This window comes from Lycorma delicatula, chromosome 1 (assembly GCF_047948215.1).
Source record: "Lycorma delicatula isolate Av1 chromosome 1, ASM4794821v1, whole genome shotgun sequence".
NCBI lineage: Eukaryota > Metazoa > Arthropoda > Insecta > Hemiptera > Fulgoridae > Lycorma > Lycorma delicatula.
In genome coordinates this window covers 214911348-214936695 of record NC_134455.1, presented here as the reverse complement: position 1 = coordinate 214936695, position 25348 = coordinate 214911348, and the positions used below count along the sequence as shown (strand labels likewise).

Genomic DNA, 25348 nt, shown 5'->3' with positions numbered 1-25348 from the left:
TTTCTCCGTTATGGCTTCGGAGATATGAGGAGGGAGGTCGTTTCGAACAACTGCTCGAGTTTTGGCCGATGAGCTGCCTGCCAGGGCCTCGGTCATTGACGACGTGACGCGCCCGACAGTGTCGTCGATTTCCTCCGGGGTGTTCAGGAGCTCAGGATTTACCGGCCTGTACTCCCGCTGGAGGGTCTCGTAGAACCTTTTCCAGTTGACTGACCTTCGGGGTATAGGCGGGGGATCTCGGCCACCCCCTGCCTGACCTAGTTCCAACAGGACAGGGGAATGGTCCGAGCTGAGGTCTTCTATCGTTTCAATCATGAATGGGAGGGTACCCCCCTTCATGACTGCGATATCCAGCACGTCAGGCCTAGATCTGCCTGAGCGATGCACGAACCTGGGCACCTCAGGGCCTACGACGACCAAGCGGCGGGCTCTCGCCCTTTCGTACAGCAATCTGCCATTCGGATTTGTCAGAATGCTGTTCCATGACACGTGTTTGGCATTGAGGTCGCCCATGAGTATCACGGGCCCATCCCAATTTTCCAGCACGGCATCCAGATCTGCGCCGGTTACCGCGTCGTTCGGCTTACTATAAGCCGAAACCAGCCGATACACCGTGCCCAGATGCTCCACATGCACACACGTTTGCTCCATCACGTTTGTATGAAGAACAACGCGCGTATGCATGTGGCGTCTGTGGACTAAAACCGCAGTTCCACCAGAGGTGCGAGATCCGGGTCGAACTGGCCTATCCGTCCTATATGTAAAATAGTTCCGAAGGGTCAGTTGCTTGTTTGGGTTCAAGCACGTCTCAGACAACAGTATCACGTCTATCAGTAGATCCTCGGCCAGACGGCATAATAAATATATAACAGATGAGTTTGAAATAAGTGAAATTTTAAGTGCTAGCAGGGATGATGAGGAAATATTTGGATATTATAACAGTGAGTATGAACCTGGTGATGATGAAAATAGTCTCAGAATTTCAAATTAAGAATGTGAAGTTGAACTGCAGTTGAAGAAAGTGGCAATTCTGATGTTGATAATATAATAGAAGTTGCAGAAAATAATGATTATTACTGCAAATAGCACTTGGGACCTGGTAGGTGATTTACATAATTTACGTAAAATACCTTATAATCTGTATAATGTAGAAGTTGGAGTAATTGATTTTTTTTTTTTTAACTTTTTGTTACAAATGAATTGCTCAGCCGCTTGGTGGCTGAAATGAACCGGTATACAAATGTCCATACTGCTGAACCTAATATTAAAAATTGTGCCATGTGGTTAAACACAACTACATCAGAATTAAAATTTTCTTGGGAATTTTAATGTATATGGGTATTCACATTCATATTTTGTTGCATACAAAATATACTCTAAAGCAGTAGTAAAGAAACAAGTGTTTCTGTTGATGTTGTTCTCGAACTAGCTCGTTCATACCTAAATGAAAGAACCATTTTTATGGACAGTGGGTATAAGTGTTATACTTGTGCAAATATTAATTAAAGAAAATACCAATTTTGTGGAACTCTTAGTAGGAAAAGAAGATTCAATCCTGAAAACGATATCAACACAAAATTAAAAAAGTGATATAATTGCACAAAAAATTAGAAAAATAGCATTGTTGTCTTAAGTAGAAGGATTGAAGGGATGTTTTGATGTTGAGTACTGAGCACAATGACAATATAACCATGATTGTTACAAAAAGCCAGAAGGAAAAATCAAACTAGCTGAAGTTGTTGAGTACAACACAGGAAAATCATTTATTAATCTGGCTGACCAAATGGGTGCATACCATTCCTGGTTGTTTACACAGAAGTGTCAAGTGGTATTGAGAGATGGCATATGATATCATATAAAAACTGCGGTCATTAATGCCTTATCTTTATTTAAAACTATGACAAATAAACAATCACTGACTTCAGAGAAAGTCTAATACCAATGTCCATAATGCTGAACGTAATATTAATCAAGGAACTTGGTCAATAGCAGTAGCATCTCCACCTCCACCTGGATCTTCTCATATGTTCATAAAATCAGTACAGGGATGTTGCAAAAACTGCTATAAAAGTGGTAAAAAAAGCTGGCTGTTTTTTTTTTTAAAACATGAATTAAAAATGATAGCGTAATTTTGAATTTCAAAATAATGAGATTAAAACTGTAAATAAATAATTACAATAATTTACATTTTTTTAATCTTCTTTTGTGAGACTGGTTGCTATGCATAGTTATATCACGTGAATCAGTGGAATGAAGGCCACATAACTTGAATTTGTCAAATACAACTTTTTTGGAAAATAATATATTTGGCATTACTTAAAATCTGCATTAGAGCCAACAAATATACAAATCATAGTAATATACCTAAAAAGATTTCCTTCCCTGTTTATATAATTATAAAACAATATTTGGCCTGCATAGGAATGCTCATGTGACCCACTAGTGTATCATAAGGCAGTCACTGTGTTAAGAATTAAGATTGTGAGAGGAGATTTCCATCTTTTATCTGTCTTAAAAGTGTGGGTTATTAGTTTCTGTATCTTTGAAACTTTTTTTTTTCTTAAATCGAAAGGAAGATTACTCTCTTCACTACCTTCTCATTTTCTTCTTCAGTTAGTATAAAAAGACTTGCACATAGTGTTTTCTTTCATTTAAATTTGCAGAAATTTGAACATCTCTTAATATAATTACAATGGTAGAAGTAGATGCTAAGATATACAATTTTTATGTGATTTTTTATTTTTTTGTAATATGATTTGTTAGAGAAAAACAAGCTCATAAAACACATTTTTTTATTGGGTAATGTATGAAATCAATCATAAATAATTAGACAGGCCTAATTTAAAAATTTGAAATTTGCATTACCAGAAATATATGATTTTCACTTATCGAATATCTGAAGATATTTCCTAATTTATTTGTTACTGACAATTATTATCTTAATGCTAGTCATTTACTTACATAATACTGTTTTAAAATTATAAATACTGTACTGTGTATCTTAATTAATAGTCTTAAAATATTTAACATTTTCTATTTCTTATTGACTATTTTTTTTAATGGATTTTGTAATGGAAGGTGCTCCAGCTGCCTGTTTTGAATTCTAAGAAAGATTTCTAACTGAAGGATACTGACATAAATTTAAATGGAAATTTCATGCTATAAACTGATAAGGCAGTTTTTATAAGCTATATGTGTAGGAAATATTTCACAAAATAATTTGCACCTTTTAAAAATCTGTATATCATGCTAGAAACAGCTTTCCAAAATTTTTGTTGTTGTTAATGGTCAGTTTGTTTATAACTCCTAAATTATTATGAGATATTTGATTTTTAGTACTTTTGAATTAATATAAAATTTATTGGAAACGCATACGTAATTCTCTTGATAGGAAGTGCTTGTATAAATTTGTTAAAAGTTAACTTATCATTACTTTTAGAAGTTATCCCTCATAAAATAAAAGATTCCAGATGATGTTTCCATATATTTTATATACAACATATTGTTTGATCAATAGACTTTAATACTAACATTGGTTAACAGGGATTGACTTAGACCAGAAGTTAGTTGACATAATCCACTTTACTGTTGCACATTGCATTTATGATGATTTGAATATACAGTAAGTATTGTTTATGGTGACATCGGATACAGTGATCAAAAATTTGCCTCTTGGTTGGTTTGGTTTGCTGTTAACTCTTTGCACTCTTTTTTTTTATAAATGACCAACTAACCCAGAGTCAATTTTTTTTTCACTGATACCCCAGCCAGGTCCAATTTTCATAGCAAAGGAAATCTGATATTTCTGTCTTGCCTGATATTTAATTTCTCTGCAATTCCCAACATTTATTTTATTACTTTATCACACTTGGAAGTTTCTTTTTAAGTTAATAAATTTATTTTCATACTTAAAAAATTGTTTTATTTTAATTAGTAGGTAAAACTTTAAAAAATAGTATAATAGAATTGAAAAAAAAATTGTAAAATAATGCAAAGTAGAGCTGCAGCTAAATGTTAATAATTATTATTCTTATACAAATGATTTATTATTATTATTACTTATAAAAAAATATCCAAAATCCGAAAAGAATGTTCAGTTATATTTTTTAACGATACTTCTCAAAACATTCACCAGGATGAAGGGCTGGCTTTCAACACAAGTATTGCAGTAAAACACAGTTTCTTTTTTATCACCCTTTACCTTCCACTGCACAGTCTTTACACTTATTTATTGCTCCTTTATAAATAAGATGAGGTTTATTATTCAAATGCTCTTCAGTATCAGAATTTGAGGGTCGGCCTCTTTTTCTTCTCTCCTGATTACAGACATCACCAACAAGTTGGTAAAGCAAACATTTGCGAAACCTCTTATGAGTAAGAGCATTTTTATTTTCTACCCCTTTATCCCAGCAATAAAACAAACATACAATCCCAACCTCGAGCAGTCAAAAGAACATCTTTCACCACCACTTTATAAATTTTCTTACAAATGCGTGTCTAGCTATATAATGGTCACCTCGATCAACTGTACCCATCTTAGCCACGTAGTCACAAATTACAGTTGGTTTGTTGAATTCAATTGTATTATTTTTAGTTATTCTTTGAACAGTCTGTGTGTTTGTGTTATGATATGTTGATAATAAAGAAATAATGCGTTTGTCTTTCCATGCAGGTAACATCATTTTGGTGCCATAACAATATGCAACCTGTTCATACACTTTAGTTTTTTAATTTTTAAGACCTTTAGGGACATCCTCATGGTTTAACATAATAGTGCCAGTGGTATGCACTCTTTGCTTATAAAGTTCAAGTGCTAAATTAGGTCTAGTGTAAAACTGATCATTATATAAATGTAACTTGAACCCTTACTGTAAGACACAACTTTGTGTCTTACAGATGTATATCTGTACTTATCATATCTGTAATTATAAAGATGTTTATAATTACATCAGTTGTAGTGACATATCTGTTATTATGACCTATTTTCCTACTGCAATGCAGCATTTTATCACTTTCAATGATGGGCAGTAGTGACTCATCAGTAACGTCGTATATTTATATTGTAGCTGCAGACATATTTTGACAGTTAGAATGAGTTACAATTTCCTTTTTTCTTATAATGTACTATAGTTCTTATTATTTTTATCTTCTTTCTGTACCAGATTATTATAAACTGAAGCAGTCACATTCAGTTGCTATTAATCTTTTGCGGAGAGTGTATCATATTGTGTGGGTACAGAATTTATTTTATGTATCCTGCGTAATTCATTCAATAGTGATTTAATTATGACTTTGTGAAAAGCATTCGTGATAGAGAAAAAGCCACAGATTATCTGGCTGTTAGAAAATGATGAAACTAATAAGGACGTTGCCCAAGAATTAGACATAGGTCATTTTATGGAAGAACCGTGAAAAAATTAAGAAAAATTTTGAAATAAATTTATGAAATCAAAAAAATTACAACACAGTGGAGATGACCAAGTACTGTTAAAATGGTTTAAATACCAGAGGGCTAGTAATATCTGTATTAGCAGCCCTACATTGCAAACTAAAGCAAACAATTTTTCTGAAAAATTCAGTAAATCACGTGGAATAACTTCAGCATGGATATAAAGGTTCCATCAGCGTCATGTAATTGTGTTAGGGAGAATAAGTGGCGAGGGTGCAGCTCCAACCGGTGTGTTAGAAAAATGGCTAGAAACCATTTGACCAAAACTAAAAGACAGCTATTCGGATGAAAAAAATCTATAATACTGCTGATGAATCCAGTCTTTTTTTCAAACTAATGCTAGAAAGAATCCCTTGGTTTAAAGGTGAAACATGTTCAGGTGGAAAATTATCAAAAGAAAGATTAACAGTACTAACTGCTATAAATATGACTGGGACTATCAAAAAAAACTTCTGGTTATACAGAAAAGTGCTAAACCCCAATGTTTTAAAAATTTTAAATCGCCTTCTGTTATGTATAAAAGTGACAAGAAAGCTTGGATGACAAGAGATATTTTTACATTTTGGTTATGAAAATGGGACCATGAATTAAAGATTGAAAATAACAAAACAGTACTGCTCATTGACAACTGTCCAGCTCATCCACACGTTGAAAATTTTTTGTGTATAAAGTTAGTATTTAACTACCGAAAAACAAGTTAGTGCTGAAATCAACAGCAGTCTTACAGCCCTTAGATCAAGGCGTGATCAAGTTGGTAAAAGTCCAATAAAAAAATCACCTAATTTTGCAAATTATACAGAATTTAGATCAAAATAATTAAACACAAATAACTATTCTGGATGTTATAATTATGTTAGAAAGATCATGGAATGAGGTTTATCCGCTGAATAAAAAATTACTTTTGACATGCAGGATTTTTACCAGAGGCTGGCGAAGGTACTGGCATTGCATACGAAGAAGAATCTTTAGCAAAACAAGGTAATAGTCTGCAAAACCAGTCATTGTCAAATGCATTGTTTGAAGATTATCAAGAGGTTGACAAAGATTTTATGGTGTAGTTGCTTTAGTACTAGTAGAAATAGATGGGGACGAAGGTAATGATTGTGACAACACTAAAGAAATCAACCCGCCAAATCTTCCACAAGTTTTAGTGGCAATGAAAACTTTTTGCCAGTTTCCGTTTTACAGAAGTTGCTAATGAAGTAACAGAGAATGTTGTTTTGATTTAGAAAAGAACCTTCAAAAACTGTATTATAACACAAAATGTTTGAACCAAAGCAAAATAACTGACTTTTTGCAGAAAAAGAAATTTTTACAATTTTTTCTGCCCTCTACCGTATTTGTATTTATTATTGCATTTTTTTTCTGTATATTTTATTGTGAAAAAAATTATTATTTTTCATTATCATTATTATTACTGTATTACAATACCCGTGTAGATGGTACATTAAAGTAGTACCACTGAGCTACCTAAATGTTGGTTATTGTGACTATCGGTTATAATGACCTAAAAGCATTGGTCCCTTGGAAGTCACTATAAACAATATTTACTGTATATATAAAAGAGATTCAGAGTTTGTCATGTGGCTTAAGTTATAAAAAATAACTCTTGCACTATAAGCAAAGTCATCTAAAGAATTATGACTTTGGTGTAGTGAAAGTTCAAATAAACACTGTTGGAAGACTATTAAAGATTTGAATGATATCTAAAGATTAAATTTATGATAGACTAGTTTTATTGCTAACAATTGTCTTATTACATCTATACACATGACTTACTTTAAGAATCATTGTATAATTTAGTTTTATGATTTTTGGATTGTTCAGTTAAACTACTTATTTTTAAAAAAATAAAGATATTTTTTTATTAATGAAATGATAAACATATAGGTATAAGTAAATACATTGCTTCATTATTTTGTCTAATTGGTAGGTATCCTAAAAAAACTGTGTTATATATATATATATATATATATATATATATCTGAACTGTGCTGGTTGTAAACAGTTGTACATGAATTTCTTTACCTCTTAAATATCTGCATATGGTTTTAGTTTTAGAATGAGAAAAATTTTTATTAAAAATAATATAGATGATTTTATATCGTTTTTCTTAGAATTCTCCTACTAGTAGAACTGCTGATTCTGCATGCTCCAGCCTGAGCACTAGTCGAGCACCTAGTGCTGCTTCTCATACTTCTGCGGTCACATCTGGTTTTGAAAGTACATCAGCTCTCAATGGGCCTACAACTCACTTGGATAACAGAGTAAGTCTATTTTATTTGAATGCTTTTAATTACACTTTTTTTTAACATTTCATTTAACACTTAGGTAATTTTTTTTTTAATTTGGAATTGTCTGCATTACTCTAGGATTTGTTTTACAATATTCTTCGAATTTTTGTTGTTTAAGATATGTTTGAAAGCACAGTAATAAAATATTAAGTAATATTTGTGAGACTTAATTCTTAATATTTCATAGAGATTATTCATTTAGGATTTGTCATTACAGTTCATTATTAATTTAGCATTGATTGATTTCTTGTTAGTGTTAGTGTTTTATATAGTTTAGTTTTATATTGTTTCTTGTTAGTGTTATAAATATATCCTTTATGATTTCAAATAAAATTTAATAACAAAATAATTATTATCCTTGAGTTACTTATTTAAAGTGTACGGAACTAGCTCCTTGGGGAGGGATAAGACTGGATAGACTGGATAACTAAATGGGAACTATATCTGAGTTCTGTAACATTTTAAATTGCCTTGATGAAACAAAAATATTCAATTAAAAAAAAAATCATTGCTCTCACAATAATTGTAACAATGAAATGTGACATTTCAAAATCTAGCATTCACCACATACCTTCATGTTGCACTGCATTATAGTAATATCATTAAATAATTAAATACTAAAAATAGGAAGAATAAAAAATTTGAATTAGAGAATTTTAAATTACTTTAACAACTTAAAGTAATTCTAAAATATTGATAAACTTTAATATATATATTTTTAACAGATTATGGTAAGTTAATTTAGCAATATTCTTTTGAGTTAGTTATGTTACATTTTCAATATAGTTTAATTTTTTTCATTGTATGATTTGATTTGATTGATACATTGAGCATGATTCTTTTTTTTTTATACTGGCAGTAATGCAAAAATTAATTTGTCATATTTAAATGAAAAATGTTGCATTATTTTTTTCCTGTATTGAATTGAAAATTAGCTGTATTTGTTGAAAATTAAGTAGCTTTTTTTTAATAAATTTTTGTTTTTTATAACTTGGCAAAAGAAAAATTTATTATAGACATTAAATTTAAAAAAAAGTAAGAATTCATCAAGTAAATGTTTAAATAATTCCAGTATATTGTTATGTAATGTAAATGTAAGAATTACTTTTTCATTAGTATTAATTGGTAATAAACATTTTTTTTCTGCATAAAATTTTTTTTTTATTCCAATGTTTATACCTCATCAAGGTAATTAAAATTATGTATGACAAACTATCATCAATTTGTGTATTATTAACTATATGTTATCGTCCTCATTTAAATAGTATGAAGTATACTATTTAAGCACCCCCATCTGCTGCTAGTGTCTTTCTCTTTAACAATGTATTTTATTTGGCCTAAAGGTCATAAAACTGTGAAGAAATTACATTTTAGATATAACTGTATTGAGGATCTATTTGGAAATTTATGTAATGGAATGATTAAAATTTACTTCAGAACATAATTACTAATAACTATTTCAAGTAGTTTTAATTTTGGTAATTTGTCGTTTCAGTTACATCAACAGGGGAAGAGATCTGAAGGTAAAGATGCTGAGGAGAGTGAAATGAGAAAACAGAAACAATTGGTCTATACTACTTTAATTAGGGATCAGAATGGTCTTGGATTTAGTATAGCAGGTGGTAAAGGATGTCCATCACCATATCGGGATAATCCAGAGGTGCGTACCAATCTACATACACTTAAAGAGATTGATTTGTGTTAGAAAGTAAATATTATTATTTTTATCACTGACAGAATGAATTTAAAAATATAATTATGTTTCATGTTAACAATATAAGTGATAAAACATTAAATAAATGAATAAAAATATAAAATAATTATGTAAATTTCCCTAATCAGTTATTTTATAGTTGTCCCAGTTGCTTGATTTAAAGAGCATGTAACTGCTGTACTAGAAGTTTTAGATTCTGCCCTAGCTTAATCTTAATAATTTCATTATAATTATTAAACAATTGTTTTAATACCATTAAATCAGTTCATTACTTATAATCCATTAAAAATAAAAGTATCTGTTCACAGTACTCTTATTTATGAACTTTTGTACCATCTGTTATTATATGAAGTGGTAAGGTAAAGTTCCAGGAGTAAAAGTTAATTTTGCTTACCTTTCTTACAAATGCTCAACATTTCCTTCAAAGTAGACTGCTTGGGGACATGTACATTGATTCCAGTGTCTCTTCCACACCTCAAAAGCAACAGCAAAATCTCCTTTTACTGGAGATCTTTCAACGCTGCTTGAGATTCTTTTATGACATCTTCTGTGATGTTAAAGCCTCTGCTTTGATTTCAACTTTAGTTCCAGAGAGCTAGACCTGGAAAAAACTATGTAGCAACCACATGCACATTTAAATTTTCAGTTCATATTTCACGAAAGATTCCATAATCGATTTCAACCATGTCACGTAGTTTGTGGACTGTTCACAATGGTCCTCATGGATGAGTTCTCAAAATTTTCTTCACATGTCTTATGTTTTGCTTGTGTAAGGTCACCTAGATTATTGTCTACAGGTTACATTCTACAAATGTTGAAGCCAGCATGGCATTTAAAAACCTGTTTTCAATCTAAAATTTTTAGAAACCTCACAAAATTGTCCAAAAATTTCAGAAGCCAGTTTACTAAGTTTCATATAAAATTTTATGCAGGCCTATTGTTCAAATTAATAGTCATCCTGGATGCTTGGTAATTAATACAAGGTTATAGAATTGTACTTCTAGACTTAACATGTGCACACAGTATAGTGCCACTTGACAAACTGAGAGTTGTATGAATATTTGAGTAATGTCTTCCAGTAACCTGTGCAGTGCTGTTGCACTGTACAGTTCCTACGAGTAAATTCAGAAACATTCCTATATAACTTTGTATACAACTTTATATATATATTTCTTGTGTGCGTGTATATGTCACTGAACTCCTCCTAAATGGCTGGACCGATTTTGATGAAATTTTTTGTGTGTTCAAGGGGATGCGATAATGGTTTAGATTCACAATTTGGTCCACTGGAAAATGTTTTTTTAATTAATTTATTTATTTATGTGTTGTTGTTGATCTTGGGATGGTTAAGGTTCACAATTAAATCCGGTAGGCAGCGCTGCGATCGTGTTTTAAAATTTTTTTTAATTTTTGGCATATCAGTCAGAACCCACTGAAATATAAAAATACTGGAATGTGCACTTGCGTTAGAAATCCGTGCCAATAAAGATAGCTGATTTAGAGGAATACCTCTCTACAGTCCGTTCAAAAAATTTGTGATGATCTCTCTCATCACAAGTTATCTTTCATAATTCAAGTTATTGTAGAAAGTTTTTATAAAAACATTTATATGATACAATGATTAAATCAACATTTATTTAATATTCATAAGCATTGAAATTTTTCTATTAATTAAATAGAATTATGAGATTTTATCACTTAATATTAACTACAATTAAGTTTTATGGAATCACTTTCTGAAGGGACGGTACGTTAGGTACAATGTGCATGCGCTGCACTGTGCGACAATGACAACTACACCTCTAAATCTATCTGTCTCACGTTCGTTTTCCGCTCACGTTGGACATAGGCAGTTACCATTCCAGTATTTCTATATTTCAGTGTCAGAACCGGTAGTTGGTGGTGCGATCGGGTTCTAGGAAATTTTTTTATTTTGTTGCTTTTTCGCATATCAGTTATTTGCGCCTTACCTTAATGTTATTATTACATTAAAATTCGTATTTTTAAGGGTCTACTGTGTTTAGAGAGTAATTTGAATTAAATCCGATAGGTAGTGCTGTTCTGACAATTGAATTTATTTACATTCTGACTTTTATAAAGTGAAAGGTTAAATTTTATGAAGTTCCGTAATGTTTTGTAAGTTTCTTAATGTTCAGTATTAATTGTAATGATTTTGCAGCCACAACCCTTTTCGTTAAAAAATTATTTTCCACCAAATACTGTGATTAGAGTGTGGTGTGAATTAAATACGATAGGTAGTGCTGTTGTTTTGCCATTTGGATTTATTTACATTCTGACTTTTATTTAGTGAAAGGTTAAATTTTGTGAAGTTCCTAATGTTCAGTTTTTTAAGGTTTTATGAAACTTTCAAATGTGTTCGTTTAATTTGTATGTATACTCAAATCTAGCAATAGCGAAGCATTGCCGAGTCTGCTACAATTACGCGCTTATTGAGAATATTATTTATTTAAATAATGTTTTAAAGTGTAATTAAAAAATATACATTGTGCAAATTTATAAGATGCAGTATTGAAGTGGGTATTTTACATGACTTTTCATGAATTTTAATGATATATACACATCATTCATTGTGCATTCAATAACAATCACCTTAACCTACAAATTCAAATTTAAATTCTGATTTGATTCTATGCAACTTATGAAGTATTGAACAGCTTTTTGAAAATAAAAATGTCAGTTTGTAAAATAAATTGTAACATTTATAAAATTAAAATATAATTTACATATAATTATAGTTAAAAGTATATTTAAAAAATTGAAGTTATAATTTTTGTAGCTGATTAATTTTGTAAAATTTTTCTAAAATTGTTTTTAATTTACAATTATCTAAAATTTGGTAAAATAGATGTTAAAATAAAGAATGGAAAAATGATAAAAATTTCTACTAAAATTTTAACTATGTTGCTTTTTTTACAATGCTTTAATTTTTTATTAATTGATTAATTAAGCTCACATGGTTATGAAACTTCAAAATTATTAAATTTAAAAAAAATGCAGGAGGTACTTTTTTAAAATGATCTTAAGTGAAAATTAGAAGTAACATGGATGAAAATTTATTAGTTACACTAATTATTAATTTTACGACGTTTTGAGTTTTTAATTCAATTTTCGTCAGACATCTCAATATTTAGTGAAAATAAATATTAACCATACTACACATAATTAATCAATAAACCCATTACAATAATACAACAATCACAAACTGATAATAGTCATATTAATGAAATTTCATCCACATTCCTGCTAATTTTAACTTAAATAAGTTACTTATATTTATGTGTTGTGCATTTATTACAGAACAGTGCCACGTCAGGACAACGTCTGTCGGGTCCGCTAGTATTTATTTTTTTTTTAAAATTAATTTTGTCGCAATAGTTTGTCAGGATTAGATGGAAACTACAGCTTCAACTAATTGCTCCTTGTTAACAAAAACCCGTTATTGGTGAATCCTTAACATAACAAACCCATTTAACCTGTCTTCATTGGAATTTCTTAGTCATGCCTGTTTTCATCAATGGTACTTCTTAGTCATGTTTTAATTTGATGAAGGTAGCTAAAGGAACGCTCAACAGTACTTGTTGTCCAGGGCTGTGAAAGCTGTATCAACAGTCTTTCTAATTATCAGGAAAAACATTTCGCTCTTTTTTAAAACCTCAGTTATGTCTGATGCTTCCATACCTCATTAGTCAAAATTTTGAACCACAATTCCCTTTTTCCTTCAATGCGTTCTAAATTGTAGAAAGTTACACAAAATTAAGTACTTTCACTCCTTTCCTTCAGTGAAATGCCTCTAATGTTGCTCTAATGGAAATTTTTCAATGAATGGTGATTTGTCTGACTTCTAAAGATGATATGATGGAATCCAAATAAGAAATTATTCCCAAAAATATTATTAATATTTTTCCCAAAAATTCAGATGAATTTTTGGCTGGATGATTGCTTCTATGCGTCTGTTGATCAGTAATGTGATGAGCAGTTATATCAACATTCAAATGCATTGCAATGTCACCTGCTTCTTTTAAACCGGTAGTTCTTATGTTCTCTTAATTTTCCCGATCAACTTGAAACATGTCAAGAATAGGTTAAATATGCTGGTTGGCTTTGATTATGTCAAGTGTCTTCAATTGAGGTGCATTTGCTATGGGTTCCAGTATAGTGGAATACTTAGCAATTAATGCTACTGAGATAATAAATGAAGATCTGCATGCATTTGATAAGCATTTTTTCTTGTTGCTCCATTTCTCAGTGTTGCATCATTTCTGAGTGGTAGCATCTCAGCCTGGAGGTTCTGGGTTCAAATCCTGGTCGGGCATGGCATTTTTCATACACTACAAATTTCTATTCAGGCTAAATGATCATAGCAGTCAATGCAACAAACTCATGAAAAATGTGATTATGTTCCTGAAAGTTCCAACACAGTTTCAATTTTCTAGATAACGTTTAAGTCGTTCACAACAAGGTTAAGCTTATGAGAGGAGCAATAAAAGTCAAATGCTTTTTTATATTTTTATCTCAAGATTGTCTGTACATTTTCTTCTTTCTCAGACATGTAACATCCGTCAAAAGCCTAGCCCCATACACTTTTCAGGATCTAGGTTTATGTTTGTCACAAATTCTTCAGTAGCTTTGGCAATAAACATTGCATTAAGTCCTTCAAGCTCTACAAAGCCTAAAAATAAAAAGTCTTCTTTGATTTTGTTGGTTTTTTTTTTCATTAAAGAAATGTAATCTAACAGACAGCTGTTCTTTGCCAGGAATATCTGCAGTTTAGTCAGCCAAAATGCTGTAAACTCAAGCTTTTTTAACCCTTGTGATGATGTGTCCTTGTTTGTAGTGCTACATAAATCAATTATTTCATTTTGGGTGGTAGCTGATTGGTTTGACAACATTTTCGGTCCATGCTCAAAATGGTCTTTTAGTTGAGAATCATCTGCTTTGATGCATAAATTGCAAAAGTTGATAAGTACGCCTTCATCCAGATTTTTGCCTCTGAGAGGTAAATCATTTGTGCCAGAAAAAATGATGTAGGAAACAATTGACAAAAATACTTTTTTGTTTTTTCAATTAATTTTTGTGAATTTGGATGTCCAATGATATGCCCTCCACAAACGATTTTGCGAGTCTGATGTCCCTGGAACTGTACATTTCCTTTGCAATAATCGTGCACGTTCTTGTACATAGTGAAAAGTCTGATGGAAAAAGAACTCAAATCACCTCTTATCGTTCTGGCTGATGACAGAAACACACACAGTATTTACAGTAAGCATCTTTGAGTCTCCTTGGGTAAGCTAGCCGTGGTGAATATGCGCCCAACCACTGGTGATTGAATTTCCACTTGAGGTGCATTGGTTTGACAAGGAAGTTTCTAATTGACATTTTTGTCAAAATTTAGTTTTATGCGGTACATGACTATACTAGTTGAGCTTAATTCAGAAATATGACTTACCATTATAACATTAAAAACTTAAGGAAGAATCATTAATAGAAAATTTATCAGACACAGACATTTTTTAAAAACCACTTTTTTGGATTCAGTGATCCCAAAACAGATATTTTTCATTTATCCATATCATAATCATAAATTTATCACAAGGTAGTTTAATGGTTTCCTTTCTCTACTGTCTTACTGACGAATTCAATATAAACTAGAAATGAGCCTATCTTACTGATATAAAAACTGAGCAATTACCAAAAGCAATATTGGTAATTAGGCCACATTTTGAATTATTCTTAATTGTTCATCAAAAGTATTGATTATTTAGAAGAAATTGACAAAAATTATTATCAAACACAAAACTTTATTTTATGTTGAAAGATCCAAAAGAATCCCTAGGGGCATAACACTTGCAAGCATAGAAAGCTAATCAAAAAAATTAAGAACAATGAATTTTGAATTACATGCTTTCAAAGTAAGAGCCCTGCTTATATAAATTTACAGTTTACATACATTGCAAGTTAAATAAAGGTATATTATTAACATTACAGTAGGCTACTTACCAAAAATGTTTTAATATCCACTAGTTATAAGTGGCTGACAAATGGCCGGCATGAAAAAACAAACTTTACAGTCATAAAAAATTGCATACACTACTTACATACATGTGTGAAAGTATCAACTATACTGACTAACCAAAAATGTCTGCTCGCTTATATACTTGATTATAGCTCCTGGAATATTCCCGTCGTGTCATGAAGTGAGATGAGGTGACGAGACTATTTTAGAAAACTCTTGTTGTCTCAAGCAAGATGATACCAGTGTGTATCAGTAGTTCTTAAATCTTATTACAGATAAGATAATTACTTATTGAGTGTCTCAATTTGTAATTAGTTTCTTCAAAATGTTTCATTTTAATTTTTTTTTTAAGTTTGTTATTTATACAGTTTTTTTTTAGTTTTTTTTAAAAAAGGTCCATCTTGGAAGGGGGACAGCTATCCCTTTTGCTCCAATTTTGATACACCCATGCTTCTGGTGGTGTTTAGTAATGCCTGTCTTAGTAGACTTAATTTTATATTTCTTCCTTTAACTTGCTGTTAAAGTGAGTAAGTTTACATTGCCTTTTTTTTTGTCTTCAGTCATTTGACTGTTTGATGCAGTTCTCCAAGACTCCCTATCTAGTGCTAGTCATTTCATTTCAGTATACCCCTACATCCTACACCCCGAACAATTTGTTTCACATAATCCAAACATTGCCTGCCTACACAATTTGTTCCTTCTACCTGACCCTCTAATATTAAAGTGACTATTCCAGGATGCCTTAATATGTGGCCTATAAGTCTGTCTCCTCTTTTAATTATATTTTTCCAAATGCTACTTTCTTTATTGATTGGCCCAACACCTTCATTTGTCACTCTATCCACCCACCTGATTTTTAACATTCTCCTCCCATAGCACCACATTTCAAAAGCATTAATCGTTTCTTCTCAGGTACTCTGATCGTCCAACTTTAACTTCCATATAAAGCGACGCTCCAAATATATACTTTCAAAAATCTTTTCCTGATGTTTAAATTAATTTTTGATGTAAACAAATTATAATTCTGACTGAAGGCTCGTTTTGCCTGTGCTATTTGGCATTTTATATCGCTCCTGCTTGGTCCATCTTTTGTAATTCTATTTCCCAAATAAAAAAATTCTTTTACCTCTGTAATCTTTTCTCTTCCTATTTATACATTCAGTGGTCCGTCTTCTATATTTCTACTAAATTTCATTACTTTCATTTTGTTCTTGTTTATTTTCATGCGGTAGTTCTTGTGTAGGACTTCATCCATGCTGTTTATTGTTTCTTCTAAATCCTTTTTACTCTCAGTTAGAATTACTATATCATCAGCAAATCGTAGCATCTTTATCTTTTCATCTTGTACTGTTACTCCAGATCTAAATTGTTCTTTAACATCATTAACTGCTAGTTCTATGCAAAGATTAAAAAGTAACGGGGATAGGGAACATCCTTGTCGGACTCTGTTTCTTATTACGGATTCTTTCTTATGTCATTCAATTATTACTGTTGCTGTTTGGTTCCTGTAAATTTTAGCAATCGTTATTCTATCTCTGTATTTGAATCCTAATTTTTTTAAAATGCTGAACATTTTATTCCAGTCCACGTTATTGAATGCCTTTTCTAGGTCTATTGTATAGAATTGTATAGTCTATGTTGGTTTGTTTTTCTTTAATCTTCCTTCTATTAATCTGAGGCCTAAAATTGCTTCCCTTGTCCATATACTTTCTGAAACCAAATTGGTCTTCTCCTAACACTTCTTCCACTCTCCTCTCAATTCTTCTGTATAGAATTCTAGTTAAGATTTTTTATGCATGGCTAGTTAAGCTAATTGTTCTGTATTCTTCACATTTATATGATCCTGCTTTCTTTGATATCATGACTATAACACTCTTTTTGAAGTCTGATGGAACTTCCTCTATTTCATGAATACTAGACAACGGTTTGTATAATCTACTAATCGCTTCCTCACCTGCACTATGCAGTAATTCTACAGGTATTCCGTCTATTGCAGGAGCCTTTCTGCCATTCAGATCTTTTAATGCTCCCTTAAATTCAGATCTCAATATTGTTTCTCCCCTTTCATCCTCTTAGATTTCCTCATCTTCTTCTTAACCCATTTTCTAGTCCATTTCCTCCGTATAACTCTTCAATATATTCCACCCACCTATCGACTTTGCCTTTTGTATTATAAATCGGTGTAACATTTTTGTTTAACACATTATTAGATTTTAATTTATGTACCCCAAAATTTTCCTTAACTTTCCTGTATGCTCCGTCTATTTTACCAATGTTCATTTCCCTTTCCACTTCTGAACACTTTTCTTTAATCCACTCTTCTTTCGCTAGTTTGCATATCCTGTTTATAATATTTCTTAATTGTCTATAGTTCCTTTTACTTTCATCATCACTAGCATTCTTATGTTCTCTACGTTCATCCATCAGCTGTAATATATCGTCAGGAATCCAAGGTTTTCTATCGGTTCTCTTTGTTTGCCTAAGTTTGCTTCTGTTAATTTAAGAATTTCCTTTTTAACATTCTCCCATTCTTCTACATTTTCTACTTTATCTTTTTACTCAGACCTCTTGTGATGTCCTTCTCAAAAATCTTTACCTCCTCTTCTCCAAGCTTCTTTAAATTCCACTGATTCATCTGACACATTTTCTTCAGGTTTTTTAACCCCAATCTACATTTCATTAACACTAAATTATGGTCGCTATCAATGTCTACTCCAGGGTAAGTTTTGAAATCAACGAGTTGATTTCTAAATCTTTGCTTAACCATGACATAATCTATCTGATACCTTGCAGTATCGCCTAGCTTTTTCCATGTATATATTCTTCTATTATGATTTTTAAATTGGGTGTTGGCAATTACTAATTTATACTTCGTTGAAAACTATAAGTCAGTCCCCTCTTTCATTCCTCTTGCAAAGCCCGTATTCACCCACTATATTTCCTTCCTTGCCTTTTCCAGTGTTTGCATTCCAATCTCCAACTTTTATTAAATTTTCATCTCCTTTTATGAGTTTAATTCCTTCATTAATTTCTTCGTATACACGCTCTACCTCATCTTCATCATGGGCACTTGTAGGCATATAGACGTTAACAATCATTGTCGATTTAGGTTTTGATTTTATCCTTATTACAATGATTTTATTGCTATGCATTTTGAAATACCCTACTCTCCTCCCTATCTTCTTGTTCATTATGAAACCTACTCGTGCCTGCCCATTATTTGAAGCTGAGTTAATTATTCTAAAATCACCTGACCAAAAGTTGTTTTCCACTTCCCACTGAACCTCGCTAATTCCTACTAAATCTTCATTTATCCTATCCATTTCCCTCTTTAAATTTTCTAACCTACCAACCTTTTTTTTAGACTTCTAACATTCCATGCTCCGACTTGTAGAATGTTATTTTTTAATTTTCAGTGACCTCTTCCTTTGTAGTCCCCATCCGGAGATCCGAACGGGGGACTAGTTTACCTCCAGAATATTTTACCAAGGAAGGCGCCTCCATCATTGCTATATGAAAATGCAGAGAGCTACATTTTCTTGGGAAAAAAGCAGTTGTAGTTTAATTGCTTTCAGCTGCACAGTCCTCAGAGGACTGAGTGATGTTGATATGGCCGTTTAAGTCATCCTGACCTACACCCTTAACAACTACTGAAAGAGCTGCTGCCCTCTTTCAGGAATCATTTTTTAGTCTGGCTCTCAACAAATACCTCTCTGATATGGTTCCACCTTCGGTCCACCTACTCTGTATCACTGAGCACTCAAGCTCCCTCACCAACATCAAGGTCTCATGATTCATAGAGGGAGACATTGCCTTATCTCACTTTATTTATATACATATAGGCCGTTAAACTGGAGTTGAACTTAATTAAGTGAAACTTATAAATCATGTTCCTTATTAATTCATTCAGAAATTTTTTCTTGTAAATAATGTATCCAGTGATTTTCTGCCATATATATCCTTTATAATCAACATTTAGTTTGTGTTATAGAAATAACTGTTTCAGTGAAATAGCTAATGTTTGAAATATATGAGTTAATTTAATTTATTAAGAAATAATCAGAAAAATGTTTTAATTGTCCATATAAACTTGTCTTAGAGATTATTTTATTGTTTTTTAGATAAGCCGATAAAATATTCTTTTTAAAATTTTACTTAAGTTTATTAGTTTTAATTTTAGCGGTAACTGTAATTTTCTTTTTAATCTTGTAAATTGAATGCTATTTTTTAATTTTTATAGGCAATTTACATATCAAAAATTACTGAAGGTGGAGTTGCTGAAAAGGATGGTAAACTTCAAGTTGGTGACAGAGTAATTTCGGTTAGTATAACTCTTGAAAATATGCTTATACATTTTTAATAATCCACCCTTATTGTTTTATATTAACTCCCTAGAATTAAAAAAATGTTTATTGGCTAGTTTATAAGTTAGTTTTGTGAGTTATATAAAAAAATATATAATTCATTTTTCCAGTTATAAAAAGCCAGTTTACTTAAAAGAAAACAAATATATTGTTTGTTATTACTTTATTTCTCTTTGATAAAATAATCCTTTACAGTGAAATTTATCAACAAATTAGCTGTAAGATCTTCTAGGGATTGTATTTGTATATTTTATTATTTGTAGTCTGTATTTTATTAACAGTGATTATATTACTGATGACTGACTGCAAACATATTTATTTTTAATCTAGAAAAAAAAAATTTAGAGTATATTGTGTTTATTAAGTCATCGTGTTATAAATGTGATATTGTTGGCCAATAGATTAATGGAGTTGACATGGATGGTGCACGACATGAGCAAGCTGTTTCAATGTTAACTGGATTGGAAAGATTTGTCCGAATTGTAACAGAGAGAGAAGTGGTAATTGGACGCAGAGAAGAACCTCAGTCAAAGTCTCCTCGTTTATTTAACTTGCCTAAGTCACATACAGGGTTATATTCAGCAGATAGTTACATGGCTAATCGACCAAATTACACAGGTACAGCACACCGTTCATCGCCACCAGCTCCTCCACGGCCTGCTCCTAGAAAACTTACTCAGTCAACATCGTCAACAGCTTCTGAAAGTCCTGCTGAAAGTACGGCTCAGGTACTACATTTATTTTTATTTGCTTTTTGAAAACTGTTTTTTTTTTTTTTTTAAATTCAGGAACTGGCTTGAAATTTAGTGTTTATTCTTATAAAGAACCCTTAGAACGTACATTTTTATTGTATTTCATTTTTAGCCATAGATTTAATTAACATTTAATTTTATCTTTATATTTTTTTTAGCTAACTTTTAAACTGATTTGATATGGATATTTTATACATAGATCACCACTGTTCTCTGTGATGGAGTTGTAGTGTCTCTGCCTTTCATCAAAGATTCTGGGTTCAAGTCCAGTCAGTCATAGCATTTTCACAAGTTACAAAATTCATTATCATCCATCAGAAAACTGTTATCGGGTGTCAGCCTGTTTGCTACACAAATAAATAAATATTTTTATTAATTTGCATTTGAGCTAGTGGTTAAAAAGATATGTTACTTTGAATTCATGCATACCAGTTGTAATTATTCTGCAGAAAGTAACTTATTTGATCGAAGTATTTTGTAAAGTATTAAAAAGTATAGTTTAATCCTTGTGTAGTTTATACTGAATTATCCTAGTTTTATATATATTAAAACTTATTGATTGGATTGATTTTTTATTTTCTTGCGCTTATTTGCCTTGTGTCACATGTTTACTCTTTATATGTCAGATCTGATTTTGTTTGTGCTGAGATATTTTGTTGAACCCTTGTTAACTTCATTAAATATCAATGCTTTTGTACTTTTCTCTTTCCTTACCTTTTTCTTTCTTTTTGTATTTTAAAACATTGTAAGTCAAATGTAGTTTGAAATTATGAATTGCTTGAATATTAATCCTTTTTTTCCTCATAATTTTAAACAAAATAGTCTTTTTTTGCAACTCATATTTGCTTTTTAAGTTTAAAAACCACATCATTAACTTTCTTTCTAATTGGAAAATCCACGCAATTGTTGTCAGAACTATATTGTTTTAATTGTTATATTATTTGAGTAAGAAATTTTTCTGTTAAGTGTTTTTTCCCTAACTTTTCTTTAATTTTTTATTTATTTGAGTATGGTATGTGCACAGTATAGGATGATACTTTAAGTAACATGTAGTAAATAAAAATGAACAAGTAAATTAAGAGCAACGGTCATAGCTAATTGGGAATAGTTCTGGTGTTAGTTTGCTTTTATGTAATTTTCCTTACTTTATTTAATTTAAATATTTACTTTTCAGAAACTTAATTTAAATTTAACAAAATCCATTTTGATAATTTTAATGATCTATTTATATTCTTTTGTTGGAATATTTGATAATTTATTGGTAGCTGTTTATTATTAACTAAGCACGTTACAAATATTAAGTGGCACTACAGGTCATAGTATTTTAACTGATTCAGTTTAAAATGTATAACAGCCACACCCTGAACATCAGGTTCCGAAGCCGATCACAAATGAAGAGTTTCAAGCCATGATCCCGGCCCATTTCCTACATAAAAAAGAAAAGTCAGATGAAGTCCATCCTACCACAGTAACCTTGACCATTAAGCAGCCTGATCCTGGTTTGGGAGACGACATCAAGTTCCCTGATGCACATACAACTTTGGGTAAAGTGACAGAAACTATCACCAAGAGTACATTCACTGAGACTGTTGTTACGCGTGTTACAGACAACAAACTGGTGCAACCTGTGATCATTGAGGTAAGCAGGATGAAATTATTCTTACTGCATCTTGTCTTCATTCCACTTTTTCATTCAACTGCAGTATTTGTTTTGCAGTAAATTTATTATTCTAAGTTTACTGGCATTGTATTTAACTATTAGAAAATATAATTCATTTTACAGTGGTATAGATGAGTTTGTACTGTTTGAATATATCAAAATTCAGCATATATTTAATTACAAAATTAGCTTTATTTCATTAATTACTGGCTTCCTTTCATCACCCACTTATGTTTACAGGTAAAAATCAAAGGTTATATACAATATTCTTTTAAAAAATAAAAGTTGTGAAATTTACTCATTGATTAATCTAGTGTCCTAATTACAAGTTCTGTTCATTAAAAGTAAGTGAAATTAATAGTAGTACTATTGCTAAATAATAAATATTTCAATCATTCTTATACATTTAGATTTTTAATATGTAAGTGATTCTTTATAGGTCATCTCAGTATTTTTAATTTTTTTTAGTAGGCAGAGGAGCTGTTCAGTTGTATCTGCCCCCCCCCCTTTGTTCAACAGGAGTTGTCTAAAATTTTCATACACCTGCCAATTCCCCACACATCTGTTTTTCCATTCGTTAATATTTATTATTTTTTTATGTGTATCTATGTATAAGAAGCTTTAAACAATATTAATTTATTGTTTACAAACAATTTTTTAATACACATTAATGAGATTTTTTTAAAAGTAATGGTTATAAAAAATATTAAAACTTGCATAAGTAGTCAGATTTTTTATGCTTCATGTAATATTTTGTTTAAAATATGCCATAAAAAGTTCACTTTTTAAATAAAAACCTTTAACTGCAAGTTGTGTTACTGTAATTTTTGTTTTTATCTTACTTTCACAAATTTAAACATTTCTGCTACTGTTACATTTTACTATGACTTTTTTTTTTTTAAATATATATTTTCAATTTTAATATATTATGTGAAGGTACATGTTTGAATTATAAAATTATTAAAGAAGTGTTTCTGTTTTTTTAACAAATATGCTTTTATTAATGTTTTGGTACTTGCAAACTAAAAGAAAATTTTTAACCTAATACATTTTGTTTCTTGATATATTAGGAATGATATTTGATTAAGTTACTAATAAAAAATATTTTGGTGGCACTATTTAAATTAAAAAGTAATTTTCCAACTTCAATTCATCTGATCCTTCGTGTGTGACAGGTTATCCTTAAGTAGTCATTAATTTCAAAGTCCACTTTTTAATTCCATTATTCTGTAGCTTAGATACGTAAATTATTATAAAAATTAATTTTACTCTTTACTACCTTATCCTTTGTTTAACATATTGATTTTTATGACTTAGTAGAAATAGTACCTCTGTTTGTTCCATTGTAAGTTTTTCCAGAAACACTCAAGGAAGAGGTTTTAAACAAAAGTTTACATTAATTTTGTATGTGATTTAAAATGTTTTTCATTGTTTTTGTCTTTATCATTGCTTGGTATTGGATTATTTGCATAAATGATATCAGAAAATTATTTGGAAAACATAAGATAAAAAGTATATATTCTTGCATTCCAGAGAGCCTTTACTTATATCCAGTAGCAGTCTTCTTATATTATTTCTTTTTTCTTTAATCACCTTTAGATTTATCGTCCGTAATTTCAGCCACAGACTTTTCTTTGAAATTAAAACCTAATTTAACTGTAGTAAATAATTAGTAAAGTGTTAGGTAAAAAATATATTGGATGATACTTTTGTTTTTAATCTTTTTAAACAGTTTTTTATATGCTCCTTAACTCCAGTTCATTTATAATAAAATATCATATATGCCTTTATTTTATTAAAATTGATAAACAATACATGTAGATAGAAAGATGTCATTAATTCTTAATGGAATTGTGATTTTGATATTTCGTTAAATAAAAGTAAGAATATATTGTTCTTTAATAGTGATTGTAATAAGTTATGTTGTTACAAAATATATACACCATAATATGTCATCACATTTTTCTTTCAATTTCATGTTCAGATTTGTGATTCCAGTTATCCTTACAATTTTGTCGATAACTGTTCATCACATTCCATTAATTGGGTATGGTATATAACGATAAAAGTTGAGGTCTGTTTTAAAAATGTGAATAAATTTGCAGTTGAAAATTGTCATGCTTGATTATGTGTAATAATATTGCATGTAATGTAAAAAAATTTAACAGCTTTTAACTAACATGTTTCATACTGTGAGATAATAATGGTACATTTATAATGATAACTTCTTACTAATTATTAATAAAAAGATTAAAAATTAATTACACTTTATTAATAGCTCCTTTATTACTCTGCTCATAATAACTATTATAATTAATAAAATATTTTTTCAGAAGTACCCTTTTTTCAATTTAGATTAAAGTACTAAGTTCTCTCTTTTTCCTTGTCTATTCAGAGTAATTCAGACAAAATATATAATTGTTCATTCATTTTTTGTAACTTATTTAACAATGTTTTTTCTTATTAGACTGCTTTAAATTTTAAAGTAAAGGAAGTTTAGCAGTGGCATTTTTTTTGTTCCAACACTTTTTTTTAATTCAAAGTAGCTAAGTTCAGTTAATCCCACTTGCTTCTAAGTTTTGCATAAAAATTGAGATTAAAATTTTCATATCATTATTATTTTTTTTTTATTTTTAATTAATTTTTTGACTTTAAATTTATGAAAAATGTACAAATTAAAAATGTTTTGCATGAAAATCTTGAATTGGTAATTCGCACATGCATGATTAATGGTATTAATTTTTTCTAGTAATCGTGAATTTTTTGTTATATAAACTAGAAATGAATGAATAAAATTAAGTGAATAATTGTATGAATAAGAGTTTAATTAGATTTTTGTATCTATTTTTTGTAAATGACTTGTTTTGTTGAATTCATTAATGTATTTAGCTTAACTCACAGAAAATGAACTGTATTATTGCACACTAAGTAATTTGTACAGTTTATGCCATTATTTTGAGTACATTTATGAGTATATGTGTAACGCATTTCCCATTAACATGACATTTCACATGCCCATGTAACATCATTGATGCTAAAATATACAAAAGCATTGTTTTAAACCTTTTAGCCATGAAAAAT

The 25348-nt window shown here is 30.4% G+C and overlaps 1 protein-coding gene across 10 annotated transcripts in view; it reads left to right on the top strand.

Moving 5' to 3' along the window:
- The window catches only part of LOC142328405 (protein lap4-like), a 492228-nt gene that overhangs the window by 305033 nt on the left and 161847 nt on the right, over positions 1-25348 (top strand). For 8 of the 10 annotated variants that reach the window (XM_075372138.1, XM_075372147.1, XM_075372123.1 and 5 more), the window contains 5 exons: positions 7567-7716; positions 9239-9403; positions 19732-19812; positions 20257-20583; positions 21962-22246. In XM_075372138.1, the coding sequence (XP_075228253.1) occupies positions 7567-7716; positions 9239-9403; positions 19732-19812; positions 20257-20583; positions 21962-22246 (1008 nt within the window). The remainder of the gene's footprint in view (positions 1-7566; positions 7717-9238; positions 9404-19731; positions 19813-20256; positions 20584-21961; positions 22247-25348) is intronic. The other 2 variants (XM_075372131.1, XM_075372166.1) reach the window with 2 other exon arrangements.